Raw genomic sequence first — 19779 nt, forward strand, 5'->3', positions numbered from 1 at the left:
GATAACTAAGGGGATTCCTATCAACCAGCTTAAAAAGGACGATTTACAGTGCCCTAGCTGTGAGAAAGCTAAGTTAACTAGACAACAGTCTATAGTTAACTATAACAGGGCTACTAAACCTCTCGATCGACTATGTATCGATACAATTAAGATTACGCCTTCTACTATAGCTGGGAATATCTACGCTATCCCATATACTGACGATTATACTAGCTATAGAGATATAGATTTCAGTCCTACTAAGGATAAAATCTTATCTCTTATACAAAATAAGCTAGAATATTATTATACGCAGTATAACCAGTACCCTAAGTCATTACGAATTGATAATGGTACTGAATTTGCTATAAGCGAATTAGAAGCCTATACTAAACCTAAAGGGATAGTTATAGAGCTTACTACTGCATACACGCCAGAACAAAACGGTATAGCTGAACGAGCAAATCGAATCATAGTTGAAAAGGCTAGAACTATATTACTAGCTTTAAAACTACCTCTATTTCTATGGGATGAAGTCTTTAAAGCTGTTATTAAGTTATTAAACTATACAGCTACTTCAAGACTCCCTATTACACCATACGAGGCATTTTTCAACTATATATTTCCTAATAAGGATAATCGACCTGATTTATCTTCCTTATATAACATAGGAGATTCGGTCTATATATATTATCCTAAGGAAAAACAAGTCAAATCGAATAAGGTTTATACCTATACTCAAGAGGGCATATACCTCTATACAGAGGCAACGAATATTCATATTATATACTGCCCTACTAAGCCTTATAAATCACGAATCATAAGGGCTACTCATATTCGTTTTATACGAAATACTATAAGAGAGGGGGAACAAGAGGCTCAAGATTCCTCTAAATCCATTACTTCTAGTATTTCTAAAGACGTCTCTAGAGACGTTAAAGAAGCTAAAGAAGTTATACCCTCTAAAGACGTCTCTAAAGACGTTATAGTCTCTAAAGACTTTAAAAACAAAATCGAAATCAGGCTTCCTTCTATTAAGAACAAGGAGGAATATATAACTATTAAAGAGAATAACTATATTATTCACTATCTCTTTTCTAGTTACTATACTAAGGAACCGTCTACTATTAAACAGGTTCTTAAAAGCCCTGAAAAAAGACAAATGGCTTAAAGCTATATATCAAGAGATTTCCCAACTTATCTCTAAAGGCACCTTTAAGGCTATAAATTCTAAGTTAGCCTCAACCCAGCCTATAACGGCTAGATGGGTATTTAAGCGGAAATTATTACCTAATGGAAAAATCGATAAATATAAAGCCCGCCTTGTGGCTAGAGGCTTTGAACAACGTTACGGAATTGATTATTTCCAGACTTTCGCTATAGGGTCTAACCCTACAACTTATAGGGTTTTATTTGCCCTTGCCGCCTATTACGATTGGGAAATTCATCATATCGATATCATAGGAGCTTTTTTAAACGGCGAATTAGAGGAAGATATCTATTTAGATCCCTCTAATATTCCTCTAGCTGAATTCTTTAAACAGAACCCTAAACAAAACACTATAGGATATAATCCTACTAGTAATCAGGTTCTAAAGCTAGAAAAAGCCCTATACGGCCTAAAACAGAGCCCTCGACAGTGGCAACTTAAGGTTAAGGCTATATTTAAACAACTAGGCCTACAACCTCTTAAATCCGACGAGGCAACCTACTATAATAATAATAAGGACAATCCTATTATCATAGTAACCCACGTCGACGATTTTATTATATTCGCTAAGAATCTTAACGAAATAAAGAAGCTTAAGTTATTGGTTTCTAAATTCGTTGAAATTAAGGATCTAGGCGAAATCAGCTATTTTCTAGGTCTCAAGATCACTAGAGATAGACCTAATGGGTCTTTACAAATCTCTCAAAGCCACTATATTCAACAAATCCTAGAAAACAACAACTTTAAACACCTCAAAGGCTCAGATATCCCTATATCTCCCGGAATTCTAAAGCAAGACTTAGGGCAGAATAACCCTAACTATCAACCCTCTAAAGAGCTATTAAAACTATATCAACATCTAGTTGGCTCTTTGATTTACACTATGTATATGACTAGGGTTGATTTAGCCTTTAGTGTTTCCTTTATTAGCCGGTTTCTTCATAATCCTACTCAACCGCTATTAAAGGCAGTTATAGGTATAATTCAGTACCTTTCAACTACAAAAGACTTTAGTATTAACTATAAGTCTAAATCGAATATTCAACAGCCTGAATTAATAGGCTATACGGATTCCAGCTGGGCTAATTGCCCTACTACTAGGAAATCAACTAGCGGCTACTTATTTACTTTAAACGGTGGCCCTATTAGCTGGAAATCTAAGAAACAATCAACTATAGCCCTCTCTACAACTGAGGCTGAATTTAACGGCATTCAAGAGGCTATACGAGAGGCTATTTGGCTTCAAGGTCTCCTATCTGAACTAGGCTTTAACTATAAGCCGATACCAATCAAAACCGATAATAACGGAGCCCTAAACCTAGCCTATAACCCAAAATATCATAATCGAACAAAACACACGGCGATATACTATTATTATACTAGGCAAGAAGTAGAAAAAGGAAATATCTCTATATCCTATATTCCTTCTACTAGTATGCCGGCTGACGGGTTAACTAAGCCTCTATCTAGACCTAACTTTATTAAGTTTATTAAACTTATAGGTTTAGATCCTTCTTCTAGTATTAACTAGAATTACCCTTTTATCTTTTCTACTAAATAGTATAAAAGAGGGGGTGTTAGAAGTATAAGTATATTATACTTCTATTTTACTTATTTATCCTATTTAGTCTTATCTAAGACTTAGTAGGACTTACAAAAGTAACTAGCTAAGAATGGCTGCTTGCTAGTTTAAACATATGACATTCAGATCCCTATGGAATACTCTCTTTAACCTTATCTAAAAGTCTATTTAGTTAAAGAAGATTCTAGTCTGATTTATAAGCTGCTTTATAAGCTAGTTGACGTATATACTTACGTATACTAAACCTAGCTTATAGCTTCCTATATTAGCTATTATAGGCGACGTTATACTACTATATAACTAGCCTAATTCTCTCCCTTAGCTAGCTATTAGTTCCTCAACCAACTCAGCTTTAATATAAGCCTATACATTCTTTACTATTAAAGCTCTACTTCATAAGTACAAGTTCCCTTACTCTAATACCCTGTTATAAGGATATCGTACTATCTACGAGATTCCTACCTACCGTTCCAACAAATACTAAGGCGGCTAGCGGCGTTATAGTGAAATTCGGCGATAGGATACTACTAGAGTCTATAAGGACTACCAAAGTGCTAACGCTATTTAGAAGCGTTAAATTTTATATTATTAAGACTAATACTCCCTTCCTTATATGCCTAGGAGATATAGACCGATTAAAGGTCTACTTTAATAACGTTACAAATACCTTTATCTAAGGAAATAAGGTTATACCTATTATTTATAAATAAGGCTACCTATGGTTATTACTTAATAAGGAGAAACTACTTGCTTAAAACTACCTTATAAACGCTAAATTACGACGGGTTTACTATCGCTTCGGATACTTATCTATTTAACGATTATATAAGGTGCTTTAGAAGGCTAGCTACCTAGTTGAAATTACGGTAATTAAGCAACTATCGAAAGTCTGCTATCGATGCTAAATATATATACTAGCGCTATCACGGTTTAAATTTACGTTACGAGACGATTACGAATTTAACTATAAGGTTATCGCTAACATAATATACCTTGAAGGTAATAGACCGGTCTTCTATGTCGTCGATACCGCCATAGCGTTTAATACCGCCTAGTTCCTTAAGGATATTTTTACGAAAGCTACTTAGGAAGCCTTACGCTTCTGCTAGATAGATATATATCAGGGACCCCTAGACTAGCTAGTTACCGACGCTAGAACAAACTTCCGCTTAATAGAATTCTAAAACATAGTAAGAGGAATAGTAATTAAAATTAAGGAAATTCCTATAAAAGCCTATAATAGTATTAGGAAAGTTAAACGATACTATATACCTTTAAGGAAGGCATACGAAATTATCAAAGTAGAAGACCTAATAATTACGCTAGAATCAGTATTTTAAATAGTAGTTAAAGTAGTTAACGATACTACTAGCCTAAACGGAATAATACTAATACTCTTAGTATTCGGCTTATACCTACGAATTACTAACGATTTACTACTATCTCCCGAAGTTATAAGGTAGGCGAAAGCGATTAAGAAGGCGATAAGCGAAGTATATAAACTTTACGCAAGGCGATAAGTAGTAGAAGCTATCGCTACTTATAATAGCCTTAATATAAAGCTAATTATTAATTTACTACTATAGTCGTAAGTATAAGTATAGCGTAAAAAGAAAAGCTAGACTAGACTATTTACTTTAGTAGCTATAAATAGCGAAACCTATACTATCGATACGCTATATAGTCTAAAGACCTTCTAGTCTACTATAGTTAAACTATACTACGAAGATCTTAATTAACTACTTAATTCTATCGCCGCGCTAGAAGAAAAAGAACCCGAAGCTAAGATACCGTAGTAGGAAGTAGTACGCGACGAAATTATCGTCGCTAGCGGAAGTAGTAAACTAGACGAACTGTAAGAGGTACCGGAGCTACCGAGAAGACGCCTAGGCAGACCTCGGAAGAGACTACTACTAATCGCTTACTTTATAAAGGAATTTAACGATAACCTAGATTATTAATAAATATTCCTATTAATTAAAAAGTAAGTAGACGAAGAATTAGTAATTAAATTACGACGAGAAGGTATTATTACTATACTAAGCAAACCGTTCGAATAGTTAACTAAATAAGAGATTAATAGCCTTATCGCTAGAAAAGTATTTAAATTTACTTAGTTTAATAAGAGAAGGTATTAGAACGTATAAATCTTCCGATCTCGTATCGTTAACGAAGTTAAAAGTAAAACAACTAAACCCTATAAGAAATCGAGACTTATAATATAAGGTTATGCTAACGATAGCAAGAAGGCTATATTAACTTAATCGCTAACGATTTAGCAAGCAAGTTAATAGCTAATTTTATTAATTACCCTGTTACTCCTACGAGAAGGGAAATAACTATAGCTTCGAGATATTATATAAGCCTACGTTTAATCCTCTATAAGGCTTAATCGTACTATTCTTGCCTACCTACCGAAGCAAATTCAAGACTAGTACTTAAAAAGGACTATTATAAAGGTTATAAAGCCTTTATACGGAATCGTAGAAGCTAGAACCTACTAGTAGGCAACGTATTATAAGCATTATAGAGAGAATCTCTAGATAGTTACTTCTTTATACGATCTATGCTTATTAATCTTATCTACCGAAAATCTATACTTTAGCTATATCGGTATATAAACCGACGATACCCTCGGTTTGTTAGACAAGGCGTTCTTATAATTAGAAGACGAATAGTTAGAAAAAGCAGCTTTTATAGCAAAAGCAAAAAATATCCTTATAATTAACAAACCCTTCTAATTTAACGAAAGGATAGTCGTGCTATTAACTAATAATTCGATTAATTTAAAGTAAAAGGGATAAGCTAAGAAGTTACGATATATTAAGACTACTAAACCTAACCTAAAATAGCAATATATCGAACAACGCGCTAGAAGGGTATATATCGCGTTAATTTGCTAACCCGAGGCTTGTTTCGATTTATCTATTACTGTTTAATACTAAGACCTATCGCTAGAAGCGATAAAAGTACTAAATCAACGAATTCGATAGTAAATAGAATCGCCTAACTAAGGAATAACGTTTATCCTACTTAACCTTATAATAACTAAGCTATTCGTTTTCGTTAATAGGTCGTTTGCTAATAACTACGACCTCTCTTCCTAATTAGGGTTTTTAATTATCCTAGCTAACGATACTTCCTCTAATAGTAATAATAAAGAATTTACGATTTATAATAACCTTATTTATTATAGCTTTACGAAGAGTAAATAAGTTACCCGTAGCGTATTAGCGTTAGAGATCTACGAGATAGTCGCTAGTATCGATATAGCTTACGCTTTCGCTATAACCTTAGTAATAATTACTAACTACCTTAACCTATTAACGATTTAGATAGTTATTTATACCGATTCTTATTCGCTATATAAATATCTCGTAAAGCTAGGTATTACTAAAGAAAAGCGACTTATAATCGATATTATAGCATTAAGATAATCGTACAAAAGACGAGAACTATAAGAAATTCGTTAGATTAACAGCGAAGACAACCTTACTAATGCCTTTACGAAGAGCAAACTAAATCAAGCCTTCGAGAGATTTATTAATAGCAATACGATAACGATACGTATAAAGGGATAGGTAATAAGACCGTAACTACGGGAAAAAGTAGGGATAGGAGGCCGAATTGACGAAGAGACGGAACTATATAGGGATAACGTATTCTAACCGCTTCAACACTATAAAAAGAGAGTTTCCAGTGTTGCGATAGTTGGAATACGGAGTCGTATAGCACTTCCAGCCACACGCCCGCCAGGCTGAGAGGCCCAAGCCTCCCAGACCCACGTGACAGGCCAAGGGGGAATATCCCCACCTTCTAGTCAATAACACCACTTTCAACTATCATGAACCATCGATTAGAACCAATTTACTGTTATTTGTTATTGACGAACGGAATTCCGTTTCACCCCCTGTGAAACCTACAGAATCTTACACGGCAGATAAAGCCGCTAGAGAAAGCAAATGAGCAATCTGCATCTTGGAGGTATCCGAGTGGTGGAAATCGATGCAAGTGAATGACTTGAAAGAGGTTGTAGACACAGAGGTATTGTTGTCTAGAGACGCGAGTAAATATCGTAGTGGAACAACCAAGTATTTATATACTGTATTTGAAGTTGGGTCCTGTGACTGACATACCTGATCAACTACACCTTGAGAGTTGGTTTCCTCTTCACCACATGCTTCGGTAATTTCCACATCAGCCATCAGGTATATTACCCACTTCAGTATCACTACACATAAGGAAATCTAATCTTGCGATGCGCCAAACAAGTAATCAACCGGGTAGTAGCATTCGTCCACGTGCCTCGACGTCACCCGAGCATCGGCTCGAGTGACCCCGGTAGGGGTTCTATTTGAGAAAAGTAGATGGCTGTTAACAAGCCGAAGCCCTCGCTCGGCACGTTTGCGTGAATCGTGCGTCGTTCAGTTTTTCCCAATCCGTTCAAGTAGAAGAATACGGATCCATACGTCTCCGCTATGGCGGACCGCCAGTGTGTGGACAGCTACCAGGTTTTGTACATTCCATTTTACTGTGAGTCAGCTGCGCTTCGTAGGACGGATGGCTCCTCTAATTCAACCATTCAGCTTCCATTGAAAATTAAAGTTCAGGGAAGAGCCCTACATTCCTCTGCCGCCGGCATCATATCCCCGTCCCTTTGTCTTGATTAGTCGAGTGGTCATAGCGAGAACAGGTGAGGACCAATCTAATGTTGACTGCATGTTTTTTGGATCGTTGTACCTTACCAACAGTCATTTTGTAGTTTTTGCTTGTAGCGCTTGAACAAATTGCAATGTTCGGGTTCCGTTATATGTCTACTATCTTGCTTCATTCCTATCTTTCAGTAAGGTAAACAAGAAACTGCTAAGATCAACGATTCTGTAGCTCCTCGTTCCGCTCTCTACCTACAACCGCTTTCTTGGCCGTTCCTGGTCACCGACGACATCTCAAGCTTCATATGACGGTCTAAATATATTGGCTAGGCGTAAATGGTTATCACCGGTCAAGACCATACCCTAGTTTATGACGGTTTTAATGACATATAAGTCGCGCCGTTGACAGTCAGGATAGCAAAACATACTAGCGATAGACGTACTGAACGGATATTACTTCATCTAAAAGTTTCCACTACTTACTAGCTTCATACAGATAGAGGATTTTCAGAAATAAGAATCCTAGTCGCATTTCACTACATTTCCCGTAGTGAGGAAGAACAACAGTCACAAATGTAGAATAGGGAGTCCCGTGTGGGGCAGATGATTTTGACAGACACTAGCAAATGCCTGCTACTTCGGGAAGGGCATCTCATAATGGTATATTTACCCCGAGTTTCTTTCATAAGTGCCACAATCAATAAAAGGCCGTGTTTCGGTAGGTTTTAGCCGAGAGATAGGCCGGTACTCGGGAAGAGAGTTTCAGGATTCACTTCCGAGAGAATTGGCTGGAGACGCATAGCATCTCGGCCTCAGATAGCATATCAACACCGGGTTTACCCGGAACACAAGTCTTCAAAGTGCAAAAGGAAGCGATCTAAGGGCACACATGTTAAAGACTAACCATCTCAGGGCTGCTCACCTGCACGGCCCTTATCATCTATCACTCTGCCTATGATATAATCTAAAATATTCTTCGGTTTACGCCTAAATAATCTCCGTTCCCGTGGTCCCTGCACACGTGGCAGCAATAATCGAAATGTCAAAGTGTATGGTCCTTGGTACAACAGTTATGAGTTGGTAGATCAGCCTGTCATTAGTTTAAATGTTCTATTTGGCTGCAGTGTGCTTGATTCTCAGTTAAAGTAATGCCAGTCGAAGATGGTTGCGTTCTTCCGGCTAGCGTTTTTCCTTGAATAGCAAACAGCCACTTGGATTTGCAGGTGAATAAAACCTAAACGTTGTCTTCAGTACCCGCTGCGTCGATAATTAAATCTAACTTGTCTCATTTCTTGACTCGCGAATGATTTGCAAAGGCGGCTGTATCTGGTGTTACTGAGAACGACCTTCACCGCTTTGAGATAGCCGTAACATGAGGCCCAGCACAGCGAAGTACATCCATGCTCAGTCGAAGCTTCCACATCTTCAATTCTTAAATTGTCAGCTTATCCGCTTCTATGGGAAGAGTTTTCGAGCCCTGGTAGATCGGCGTCGATCCGTCAGTTGTGGTTTCCTACGTAGCGCGTGATCAAAGACAACCGTAAAGACAATAGCACGCAAGTGTGTACATTCCACACCGCTAACTAGTAATTTATCAACTTTATGTAACAGTCCAAGATTATTATACTTTTAAATAACTATGGCGACCACCTTCTAATGAGGAATAAATCTGAAAATCTTCATAGCTTCGCTTCGTTACTAGCCTGACTAAGGTCTTACCGTACTGAAGTAGGTAACGGGCTGACGGGTGTTGCGAGTTCCGTCATGGGCTCAATAGGGGCAAAATAGTGGGTAGGCTTTCTCTATCGTGTGTAGTGTTGTAATCGTTCTAATCAGTGACATAGCATTATCAGTCGATGTTACCGAAGGGCTTGTAGCGGTTTGACCAGGCTTGGGTCCGGAGGCTCTCAGTGGCTAAGAATCCTTGCGTGTACCCAGCCGAATGCCTGTCAATCAGAGAGATTCCTTTCTCTCTCTCCAATAACGGCTTGTTCGTGCTGACGAAATCGTAGAAAAATTGGGGATGGGCAGGCATTCGCATAGATCCCTCGCTCTGCAGTCCAGTAGGAGTTCGTGGAAGAGTGCAACAGCCTGTCAGTCCTGTACACTAAATTTTCCCCTAGCACTAACGTTTTGCATAACCGTAACCAGCCGAGAAGAGGGGAATTCGCCTGGGAGCCAATACCTCGGTCTCCAGAAGGGATAAATGGCCGGATAACGAATTTGTCCTGGCCCCCGCGCGCCAATAAATATGTTCAAGGTAGCTTTGGAAATGTTCTGCACACGTTGCCAAAAGCACTTCATCAAATCAGTAGTGTATTCACCTTAAAGATGTCCGGCGTTAACCCCACAGCTTCGGCGACCGCGAGGACTGACCCACCGAGTTCTGGGGCCGAGGTAGCTCGCGCCGCTGCAAACGAGAGCAATGCTATTGAGGCCGACGTGGTACGCTCTCTGACAAATCCTTAATGCCCCGCTGGTATGCTAATTATGGCTTCTTAGCTCACAGATGATGGCTCCTCAGTGAGCGGCGTGAGTTTGTCCAACATTTGGATCTCATCATCGATTGACTCGATATGGGCATCTGCATCTAAAGGTGAAATGGCTGATTCAATGTTGCAAAGGAGAGCTTTGTGCCCTCGACATCCAGCATCGCTACTTCAATTCTCGAATATCGGATGGAGAACGGTCGAACTTACCATAAATATAAGGATGGAAGTACGTTTATCAAAACAAGATTTGTGTGATAATGCTCAGCAAGACTAACCAACCCATCCATGCAGAATACTGGGCGCCTAATGATGACAGAGAAAATGAAAGACTGGGTACGTTAGCTCATGCAGACGACATTCCAAGTCGTGATTCAAGTTGACCTTGACCTTCTCCATCACATTAGACTTGGTACACAATCTATACCTCCGAACTTTCAATGACTGTCTCGGAACTGCGCCACCCAATGAGCCAGACTCTAAGGTCGGGCGGGTGCTTGATGTTGGAACAGGCACTGGCATTTGGGCTATTGACTTCGGTGATGAACATCCTGACGCTGAAGTGAGTTAAATCGTTCCAAGTCAGCCGTTCATGGTCGCGATACTGATTACGAGATAGGTGATTGGTGTTGATTTATCAGCTTCTCAGCCCAGCTTGTATGTCACCTGTCCGAAGCGATGCTTTTCCAATTACCACAGAATTATTAATTATGTGATACTGTAGCGTTCCACCAAACGTAAGATTCGAAATCGACGATATTGAGGAATCATGGACTTTCTCACAGCCCTTCGACTATATCCACAGTCGGATGATGAAAGGAAGCATCCGAGACTGGAAGAATTTCCTCCAAAACTGCTACGAGTTAGTACTCACATAAATCTCGAAAATATAAATTGCTAACCAGTCTACCACCAGCAACCTGAGTCCCGGCGGATATCTGGAGCTCAACGATGTAGATGGCTTCCCTGTTTCGGATGACGGCACTTTAACCGAGGACTGTAGCCTTATGAAGGCATTCAGCTTGTGCTATGAAGCGCTAGCCAAGCTTGGGTCACCCTTTGAAGAGTTTGGTCATTTCGAAGCGGTTATGGCCGAGATTGGATTCGAAGACATTCACGTTCGGCGGTTCAAGTGGCCGACAAATCCGTGGCCGAAAGACAAGAGACTTAAGGAGCTTGGCATGTGGAACTACGAGAATCTGGCTCCTAACCTAGACGGACTCCTAATGGCACCCTTGACGCGAGGCTTGGACTGGAGCAAATCGGAAGTTCACGTGCTTGCGATGGAAGCTCGCAAGGACTTTGCTGATAGGAGGATCCATGCTTACTTCAACATGTGAGAAAACTCCGCCCTTTTCTATCTCAAATTCCCCATCTCCTCGTCTCTTACTTCTTAATGTCTTTTACTAACTTTTCCAGCTGGTCGATCCATGGAAGAAAGCCTTTGAAGGGCAGCGAGCGCAAATGAAGAGTTAAATAGGCTTCCATTTTGAGGACTCCGCGTTCAATATGAGGATATATCGGAATCACTATTCTTTGAGTTAGAAATCAGCTACCATTCTCTAGCCTTCGGCTTGTAGACTTTTTACAGAGCATAAAACTTTTCAGATTCTTAGTTACTAGGCCAAAACCAGATATAGCGACGAACAGGCCAATGAAAACAGTTATGTGTTTGAAAAATATTTCGAGATTGTGTTGTTTGGTGTAGATTCTATAGTTAGCTTAAAATACTACTACAAGTCCCTTGTCTAATTCGACGCTTACAACGGCCATGTTAATTTTCTCTTCTTATTTACCATGTAAAGCTTGCCATATACGAGAGGCCCTGAGATCAAAGGTTTTGTGACAACGGTTTTCAAGATTCCATCACATGCCATACACCCAAAACAGTAACACTTTTAAATACTTACTTAGTATTGTCTCAGACAATACCAAACCTAATGATACTATTAGTTGGGTGACGACAGTGCGCCCTTGAAATGGTTCTCCCTCAACTCCTCTCGATGACTTCAGTCCCACTCCACTCCACATTCGATTAAACTTCAATGCCAAGCTAGTCTACCATTAAAATGTATACAATTTCCTATACTCGGTTTCATGAGGGCAGCCTGCTCAGGGACAGGGAAACATAGGGATCTTAGCGAACACAGAAGTGCAATGCAAGGGGGATCTGTAGGTTTCACAGGGGGTGAAACGGAATTCCGTTCGTCAATAACAAATAACAGTAAATTGGTTCTAATCGATGGTTCATGATAGTTGAAAGTGGTGTTATTGACTAGAAGGTGGGGATATTCCCCCTTGGCCTGTCACGTGGGTCTGGGAGGCTTGGGCCTCTCAGCCTGGCGGGCGTGTGGCTAGAAGTGCTATACGACTCCGTATTCTAACTATCGCAATACTAGAAACTCTCTTTTTATAGTGTTAAAGCGGTTGGAATACGTTATCCCTATATAGTTCCGTCTCCTCGTTAATTCGGCCTCCTATCCCTACTTTCTCCCGTAGTTACGGTCTTATTACCTATCCCTCTATACGTATCGTTATCGTGTTGCTATTAACGAATCTCTCGAAGGCTTGATTTAGTTTGCTTTTCGTAAGGGTATTAGCAGGGTTGTCTTCGCTGTTAATCTAACGAATTTCTTATAGTTCTCGTCTTTCGTACGATTGTCTTAACGCTATGATATCGATTATAAGTCGCTTTTCTTTAGTAGTACCTAGCTTTACGAGATACTTATATAGCGAATAAGAATCGGTATAGATAACTATCTAAATCGTTAGTAAGTTAAGGTAGTTAGTAATTATCGCTAGGGTTATAGCGAAGGCGTAGGCTATATCGACGCTAGCGACTATCTTATAAATCTTTAACGCTAATACGCTATAGGTAACTTATTTACTCTTCGTAGAGTTATAATAAACGAGGTTACTATAAATCGTAAATTCTCTATTATTACTATTAGAGGAAGTATCGTTAGCTAGGATGATTAAAAACCCTAATTAGGAGGAGAGGTCGTAGTTATTAGCAAATAACTTATTAACGAAAACGAATAGCTTAGCTATTATAAAGTTAAGTAGGATAAACGTTATTCCTCGGTTAGGCGATTCTATTTACTATTAAATCCGTTGATTTAGTACTTTTATTGCTTCTAGCAAGGGGTCTTAGTATTAGGTAGTAGTAGATAAATCGAAACAGGCCTCGGGTTAGTAAATTGACGCGATATACGCCCCTCTAGCGCGTTGTTCGACATATTGCTATTTTAGGTTAGGTTTAGTAGTCTTAATATATCGTAACTTCTTAACTTATCCCTTTTGCCTTAAATTAATCGAATTATTAGTTGATAGCGCGATTATCCTTCTATTAAATTAGAAGGGTTTGTTAATTATAAGGATATTCTTCGCTTTTGCTGTAAAAGCTGCTTTTTCTAACTATTCGTCTTCTAATTATAAGAACGCCTTGTCTAACAAACCGAGGGTATCGTCGGTTTACATGCTGATATAGCTAAAGTATAGATTTTCGGTAGATAAGATTAATAAGCATAGATCGTATAAAGAAGTAACTATCTAGAGATTCTCTCTATAATGCTTATAATACGTTGCCTACTAGTAGGTTCTAGCTTTTGCAATTCTATATAAAGGCTTTATAACCTTTATAATAGTCCCTTTTAGGTATTAGTCTTAAATTTGCTTTAGTAGGTAGGCGAAAATAGTATAATTAAGCCTTATAGAGGATTAAACGTAGGCTTATATAATATCTCGAAGCTATAGTTATTTCCTTTCTCGTAAGAGTAATAAGGTAATTAATAAAATTAGCCGTTGACTTGCTTACTAAATCGTTAGCAATTAAGTTAATATAGCCTTCTTGCTATCGTCGGCGTAACCTTATATTATAAGTCTCGATTTCTCGTAAGGTTTGGTTGTTTTACCTTTGACTTTATTAACGATACGAGATCGGAAGATTCGTACGTTCTAATACCTTCTCTTATTAAACTAGGTAAATTTAAATACTTTTCTAGCGATAAGGCTATTAATCTCTTATTTAGTTAACTATTCGAACGGTTTGCTTAGTATAGTAATAATACCTTCTCGTTATAGTTTGATTGCTAATTCTTCGTCTGCTTACTCTTTAATCGATAGAAATATTTATTAATAATCCGGGTTATCGTTAAATTCCTTTATAAAGTAGGCGATTAGCAATAGTCTCTTCTAGGGTCTGCCCAGGCGTCTTTTTAATAGCTCCGGTACTTCTTACGGTTCGTCCGGTTTACTACCTCCGCTAGCAACGATAATTTCGTCGCATACTACTTCCTACTATAGTATCTTAGCTTCGGGTTCTTCTTCTTCTAGCATAGCGATAGAATTAGGTAGTTAATCAAGATCTTCGTAGTATAGTTTAACTACGGTAGACCGGAAGGTCTTCGGACTACGTAGCATATCGATAGTATAGGTTTTGCTATTTATAGCTACTAAAATAAACAGTCCGGTCTAGCCTTTCTTTTCACGCTATACTCGTACTTATAACCGTAGTAGTAAATTAATAATTAGCCTTGTATTAAGGCTATTATAGGTAGCAATAGCTTCTGCTACCTATCGCCTTACGTAAAGTTCGCATACTTTGCTTATCGCCTTCTTAATCGCTTTCGCTTGCTTTATAACTTCGGGAGATAGTAGCAAATCGTTAGTAATTCGTAAGTATAAGCCGAATACTAAGAGTATTAGCACTATTCCGTTTAGGCTAGTAGTATCGTTAACTACTTTGACTATTATTTAAAGTATTAATTCTAGCGTAATTATTAGGTCTTTTGCTTTAATGATTTCGTACGCCTTCCTTAGAAGTATATAGTATCGTTTAACTTTCTTAATACTATTATAGGCTTTTATAAGAATTTCCTTGATTTTAATTACTATTCCTCTCGTTGCGTTTCGGAATTCTATTAAGCGGAAGTTTGTTCTAGCGTTAGTAACTAGCTAGTCTAGGGGTCCTTGATATATATCTATCTAGCAGAGGCATAAGGCTTCCTAAGTAGCTTTCGTAGAAATATCCTTAAGGAACCAGGCGGCGTTAAACGCCGTAGCGGTATCGACGACGTAAAAGACCGGTCTATTACCTTTAAGGTATATTACGTTAGCGATAACCTTATAGTTAAATTCGTAATCGTCTCGTAATATAAATTTAAACTATGATAGCGCTAGTATATGTATTTAGCATCGATAGTAGACTTTCGATAGTTATTTAATTACTATAATTTCAACTAGGTAGCTAGCCTTCTAAAACACCTTGTATAATCGTTAAATAGATAGGTATCCGAAGCGATAGTAAACCTATCGCAATTTAGCGTCTATAAAGTAGTTCTAGGCAAGTAGTTTCTCCTTATTAAGTAATAACCATAGGTAGCCTTATTTGTAAATAATAAGTACGACCTTGTTTCCTTAGATAAGGGTATTCGTAACGTTGTTAAAGTAGACCTTTAATCGGTCTATATCTCCTAGGCATATAAAGAAGGGAGTATTAGTCTTAATAACGTGAAATTTAACGCTTCTAAACGGCGTTAGTACTTTAGTAGTCTTTATAGACTCTAGTAGTATCCTATCACCGAATTTTACTATAACGCTGCTAGCCGCCTTAGTATTTAACGTAATTCCTTCGTAAATTTGTTATAAGGCTACGAATTATAAGTAGCTAGCGGTTGAGAATCCTGCTACGCCCGAGTCGGGCATAATCCCTTAGAAGTTCTAGGTAGAGTAGCATCCCTCGAGTGTAAATTGCGAAGGTAGCTTTTTCGGTTCTAGTTAGTTACGGAAGAGGTCTTCTTTCGTAATAGTATAGCGGGTTGACTAGTCTGCTAGGATCGTAGCGATCCTGTTGCTATTAATTGCTATTGTAGTGAAATAGGCGGTGACTTAGAATTGACTATCGCTACCGGTCTTTTCCTCTTCGTTACTTTTACTAGTTTGTTCGGTTACGTAGTAGTATTGCTAGGGGTCTTCGGCGGTAGGTTATAGGTCTAACCTGTCGAAACCTTCGTATTAGACGAGAAATTGGCTATATGCTGGAAGTGACGTATCTTAGGCATATTAGGTAGTTTTGAACTTCTCGTACGCTTTTCGTCTCTCTTTTGTAGTGTGTTTAGTTAACTAGCAGTTAGGTTTTCTATATACGTAGTACTTCTTAGGCGTTAGTAGTAATAGGGGTTTATTACGGCTTCTTCCTCGTAATGATCGACTTCGTAATAAACGACTATATCGTAAATAACGCCTTCGACCGTTAAAAGTTCTATCGGTCTAGTACTGCTTTAGTAGGTTAGCTACTATATTGAATTATTGTTAGTTAAGACGGGTAGCTATCTTGATCGACGAGATTAATTAGCTACGAAGTCCCTCGTACGTCTTAGCTAGTATAAATAACGCTATTGCATACTTTAGAATATCTTTATAAGCGTATAGAAGTTAGGTATAGAGGGATCGGTCGTTATAATCTTGTTATAGTAAACTAGGCTGAATCTTGCTTAATTTGTTATATAGTATGTTAAAATACTCTGATTTAGTCTTTCTAGGGTTATTATAAATGATTTAGGGAAGAGTAGTTATATTCTACTACGTAATGTATGCTTATTACCTTTCCTTAGTCTCGAAGTATGATTTTAATTAGTTGATTATAGTCTCGAAGTTAGGCTATAGGTTAATTACTTTAATCGAGGCGTAAAAGTAGGTTTTAGCTATTCCTTTTAGTATTAGGGGAAGTGCCTTATTATATTAAGAGGTATAAATTCCTAGCATTCTATAGTAATCTACGAATACTAGCATCTTCTTTTCGAATATATCGTATATATCGCTACTATATTTTATATCGTTAAGGTATAGTTTTGCAAATTCTATTAATTATTTTCCGATATAGTCTATTAACTCGTATAGTTAGAAGTCTATTAACGGAGAGACCGTAGGATATAACAGTCGGTATGGTAGTTACTACTATTATTATTCTTATAGAGGAGGTAGCTATAAGGTTGGTTTGACTCTTCCTCCTATACTATTAGCTATTATTGCCGGTCTCGTAATCTCTTCGTAGAATTCGGGGTCTTTTATTAAAGCCTTTAGGTTGCGATATCTCTTAACGCCTTGTTCGAGTTCTTAAGGTAACTAATAGTAGAATTCTTCTTTTTTAAAGGCTAATGCTACGTTTTTCGAGATTTTCTTACTATCTATTTCGACATAGACGCCGTTACTAATTAAATAGTCTCTAAAGAATCGTAAGATTAAGGGAGGTATATTCTAGAAGTCTTTTTCTAACTAGTCGGCGAAATCGAGAGAAACTTCGTTCTATAGCTCGAGGCTTATAAGATTCTTCTTCTTATAAGTCTTAAGTAGGAAACCTATATAGGAACCTAGTTACTATAGACTAGCGTTTGTAAGGTCGATTGCCTAGTTACCTTATATTACTAGATCGATTATACTTTCGATTCTCTATAAGATAGGGATTATTAATTAGCTTTTAGTAGTAACGCCGTTTATAAGCGATCCTTCTCGTAAATTTCGCTTTATTCTGATAGTATAAAAGGATTACTTTTATTTAGAATCTTAAATTCTAATCTTTAATAGCGTTAGCTACGATTAGTATAAAATATAGGCTTGGAAGTAGGAGTTAAAAGACGATTTGGGATATTACGATTTTAAAAGGAAAGAATCGTAAAATCGGGGATTTTTGTCGGTTTATCGTTTATTTCCGTTAGCGCTGTTCTTACTAATATTCTCGAGGGGTATAAAGGTATATATAGGTCTCGAATTAGTAGGGAGAAAGTTTTACCGTAGATTCTTTTATAAATCTTTCTTTCTTGCTTTAGGCTTTACTCCTTACTATTAGGAAGTTTAGAATCTAGTAGATAGTTAGCTTTATAACGCTTATAACTATATATATTTCTCCTAAGCTATAGCCTCGGAGGCGTATACGTATAGCTATATAGGCAGATTACTACCGGTAGTCTTTACTTGCTTTTCGGCGTATTCTTCTTCTAGTAGGGAGGTCTCTTATAGCAGGCGCCTCGCGGTTAGCACCTCGTCTAGGGATTTATTAAGAAACTAGCAGGCGCCTCGTAATTAGCACTGCGCGTAGGGGATAGTTATAGTTAGGGAAGTTATTATCTTTTATAGGATTTATAAATCTTCGCCTTTATAGCGTAATGTTAGAAGTATAAGTATATTATACTTCTATTTTACTTATTTATCCTATTTAGTCTTATCTAAGACTTAGTAGGACTTACAAAAGTAACTAGCTAAGAATGGCTGCTTGCTAGTTTAAACATATGACATTCAGATCCCTATGGAATACTCTCTTTAACCTTATCTAAAAGTCTATTTAGTTAAAGAAGATTCTAGTCTGATTTATAAGCTGCTTTATAAGCTAGTTGACGTATATACTTACGTATACTAAACCTAGCTTATAGCTTCCTATATTAGCTATTATAGGCGACGTTATACTACTATATAACTAGCCTAATTCTCTCCCTTAGCTAGCTATTAGTTCCTCAACCAACTCAGCTTCAATATAAGCCTATACATTCTTTACTATTAAAGCCCTACTTCATAAGTACAAGTTCCCTTACTCTAATACCCTGTTATAAGGATATCGTACTATCTACGAGATTCCTACCTACCGTTCCAACACGTAAAGAGGTTAGAAGACTATCGATTCGGTAAGTCTCTTCTTCTAGTAATTAAAAACGCGTAATAGAACGCTCTTGCTAGCGATAATTAGCTATAATTAACCTTATCCCGCCTAGGGTAAGCATAGCAGTCCCTAGGTTACTCGAATAATCGGATTGCTAGTAGATTCGAGGAAAAGAAGCTTTCTTCTACTAGTTTCCGTAGATCTTAGTTACTCTCGCTTCTTCTCTCGTTAGTACGAAATCCTTACTTTTACCTAGGCTTAGGTATCTAGTTTAAGAAGTCGTCTCTTTTAGTATTAACCTTACTAATCTACGGTTTATCCGTAGCAAAGTAGTAATTATAAAGTTAACTAAATTAATAGCAATTATAAGGTTTACTACTAATTAGTATAGGTTTTACAAAGGGTAAAACGGAATTCCGTTCGTTAATAACAAATAACGTACATGATAAGCGAGTGAGACAGACAAGCGAGTGAGACAGTAAACCAGACCTTCGCGACAATAATATCGAAATCTATAACAAGAAATCTTAGATTGATTAATACTACTCGGATTCCTGTTCTTCGGATGTTTCTGTCGAATTGAGGGTTCAGAACGATGTGTATTCCGTTATGTGTGTAACTGTCTAAGGGCCCTTCAGGGGCGCGTAGGGAAGGGGGTATGCCACCCCCTGACCCGGGGCTCGGCGCTCGGAAATAGTGTTCTGCCGAGCGTTGCCGAAGCCTCGCGTAGCGCGCTCAATCTGACACACCCCCTCAGGGGAGCGCCGAATCGGGGCTTCCCTGCCCTCGAGTCGCCCTCTCCCCCTCGTATTTAGATTACACTGCGTTCAGAGCTCTTCTTTCGCTCATCCCTCGGCTGGTAGGCTTTCTACTGCGCTGTCTCCTCTCCTTCTGCTAAGAAGACGTTTTATACGTACAACTCGCGTACCACAGCAAGTCACGAGCTTCCCGTGGCACTCGGAGCGCGCTTCTCGTGGTCTTCGACCGCCCAGACGTCTTCCTGCGCGGCTCTCTTGGCCCACGCTTCTTCGTCTTCTTCTAATTCGCGTCTCCGATTCCGCTTCAGGAGCTCTGCCTGTTCGCTCATACGGACCTGCTTCCGGAACTCGCGGAACTATAGGAGCGCGAGACTCTTCGTCAGACCGTCTGCCATAAGCTCTGACGACGGTGTGTATGCCACGGATACGCGCTTCGCTACGACCTCTTGTCGTAGCCAG

At 38.4% G+C, this 19779-nt stretch overlaps 1 protein-coding gene across 1 annotated transcript; it reads left to right on the top strand.

Moving 5' to 3' along the window:
• Window positions 1-9754: 9754 nt before the first annotated feature.
• Window positions 9755-11380, top strand: CTRU02_209585 (methyltransferase domain-containing protein; the record flags this gene model as incomplete). Its single annotated transcript, XM_036730346.2, has 9 exons — window positions 9755-9868; window positions 9926-9955; window positions 10048-10141; window positions 10207-10248; window positions 10320-10474; window positions 10532-10569; window positions 10637-10774; window positions 10829-11248; window positions 11332-11380. 9 exons carry the CDS (start codon window positions 9755-9757, stop codon window positions 11378-11380), a joined length of 1080 nt encoding a protein of 359 aa, XP_036578046.2.
• Window positions 11381-19779: the final 8399 nt, after the last annotated feature.

The sequence above is a fragment of the Colletotrichum truncatum genome (genome assembly GCF_014235925.2).
Source record: "Colletotrichum truncatum strain CMES1059 chromosome Unknown Contig_0006, whole genome shotgun sequence".
Taxonomy (NCBI): domain Eukaryota; kingdom Fungi; phylum Ascomycota; class Sordariomycetes; order Glomerellales; family Glomerellaceae; genus Colletotrichum; species Colletotrichum truncatum.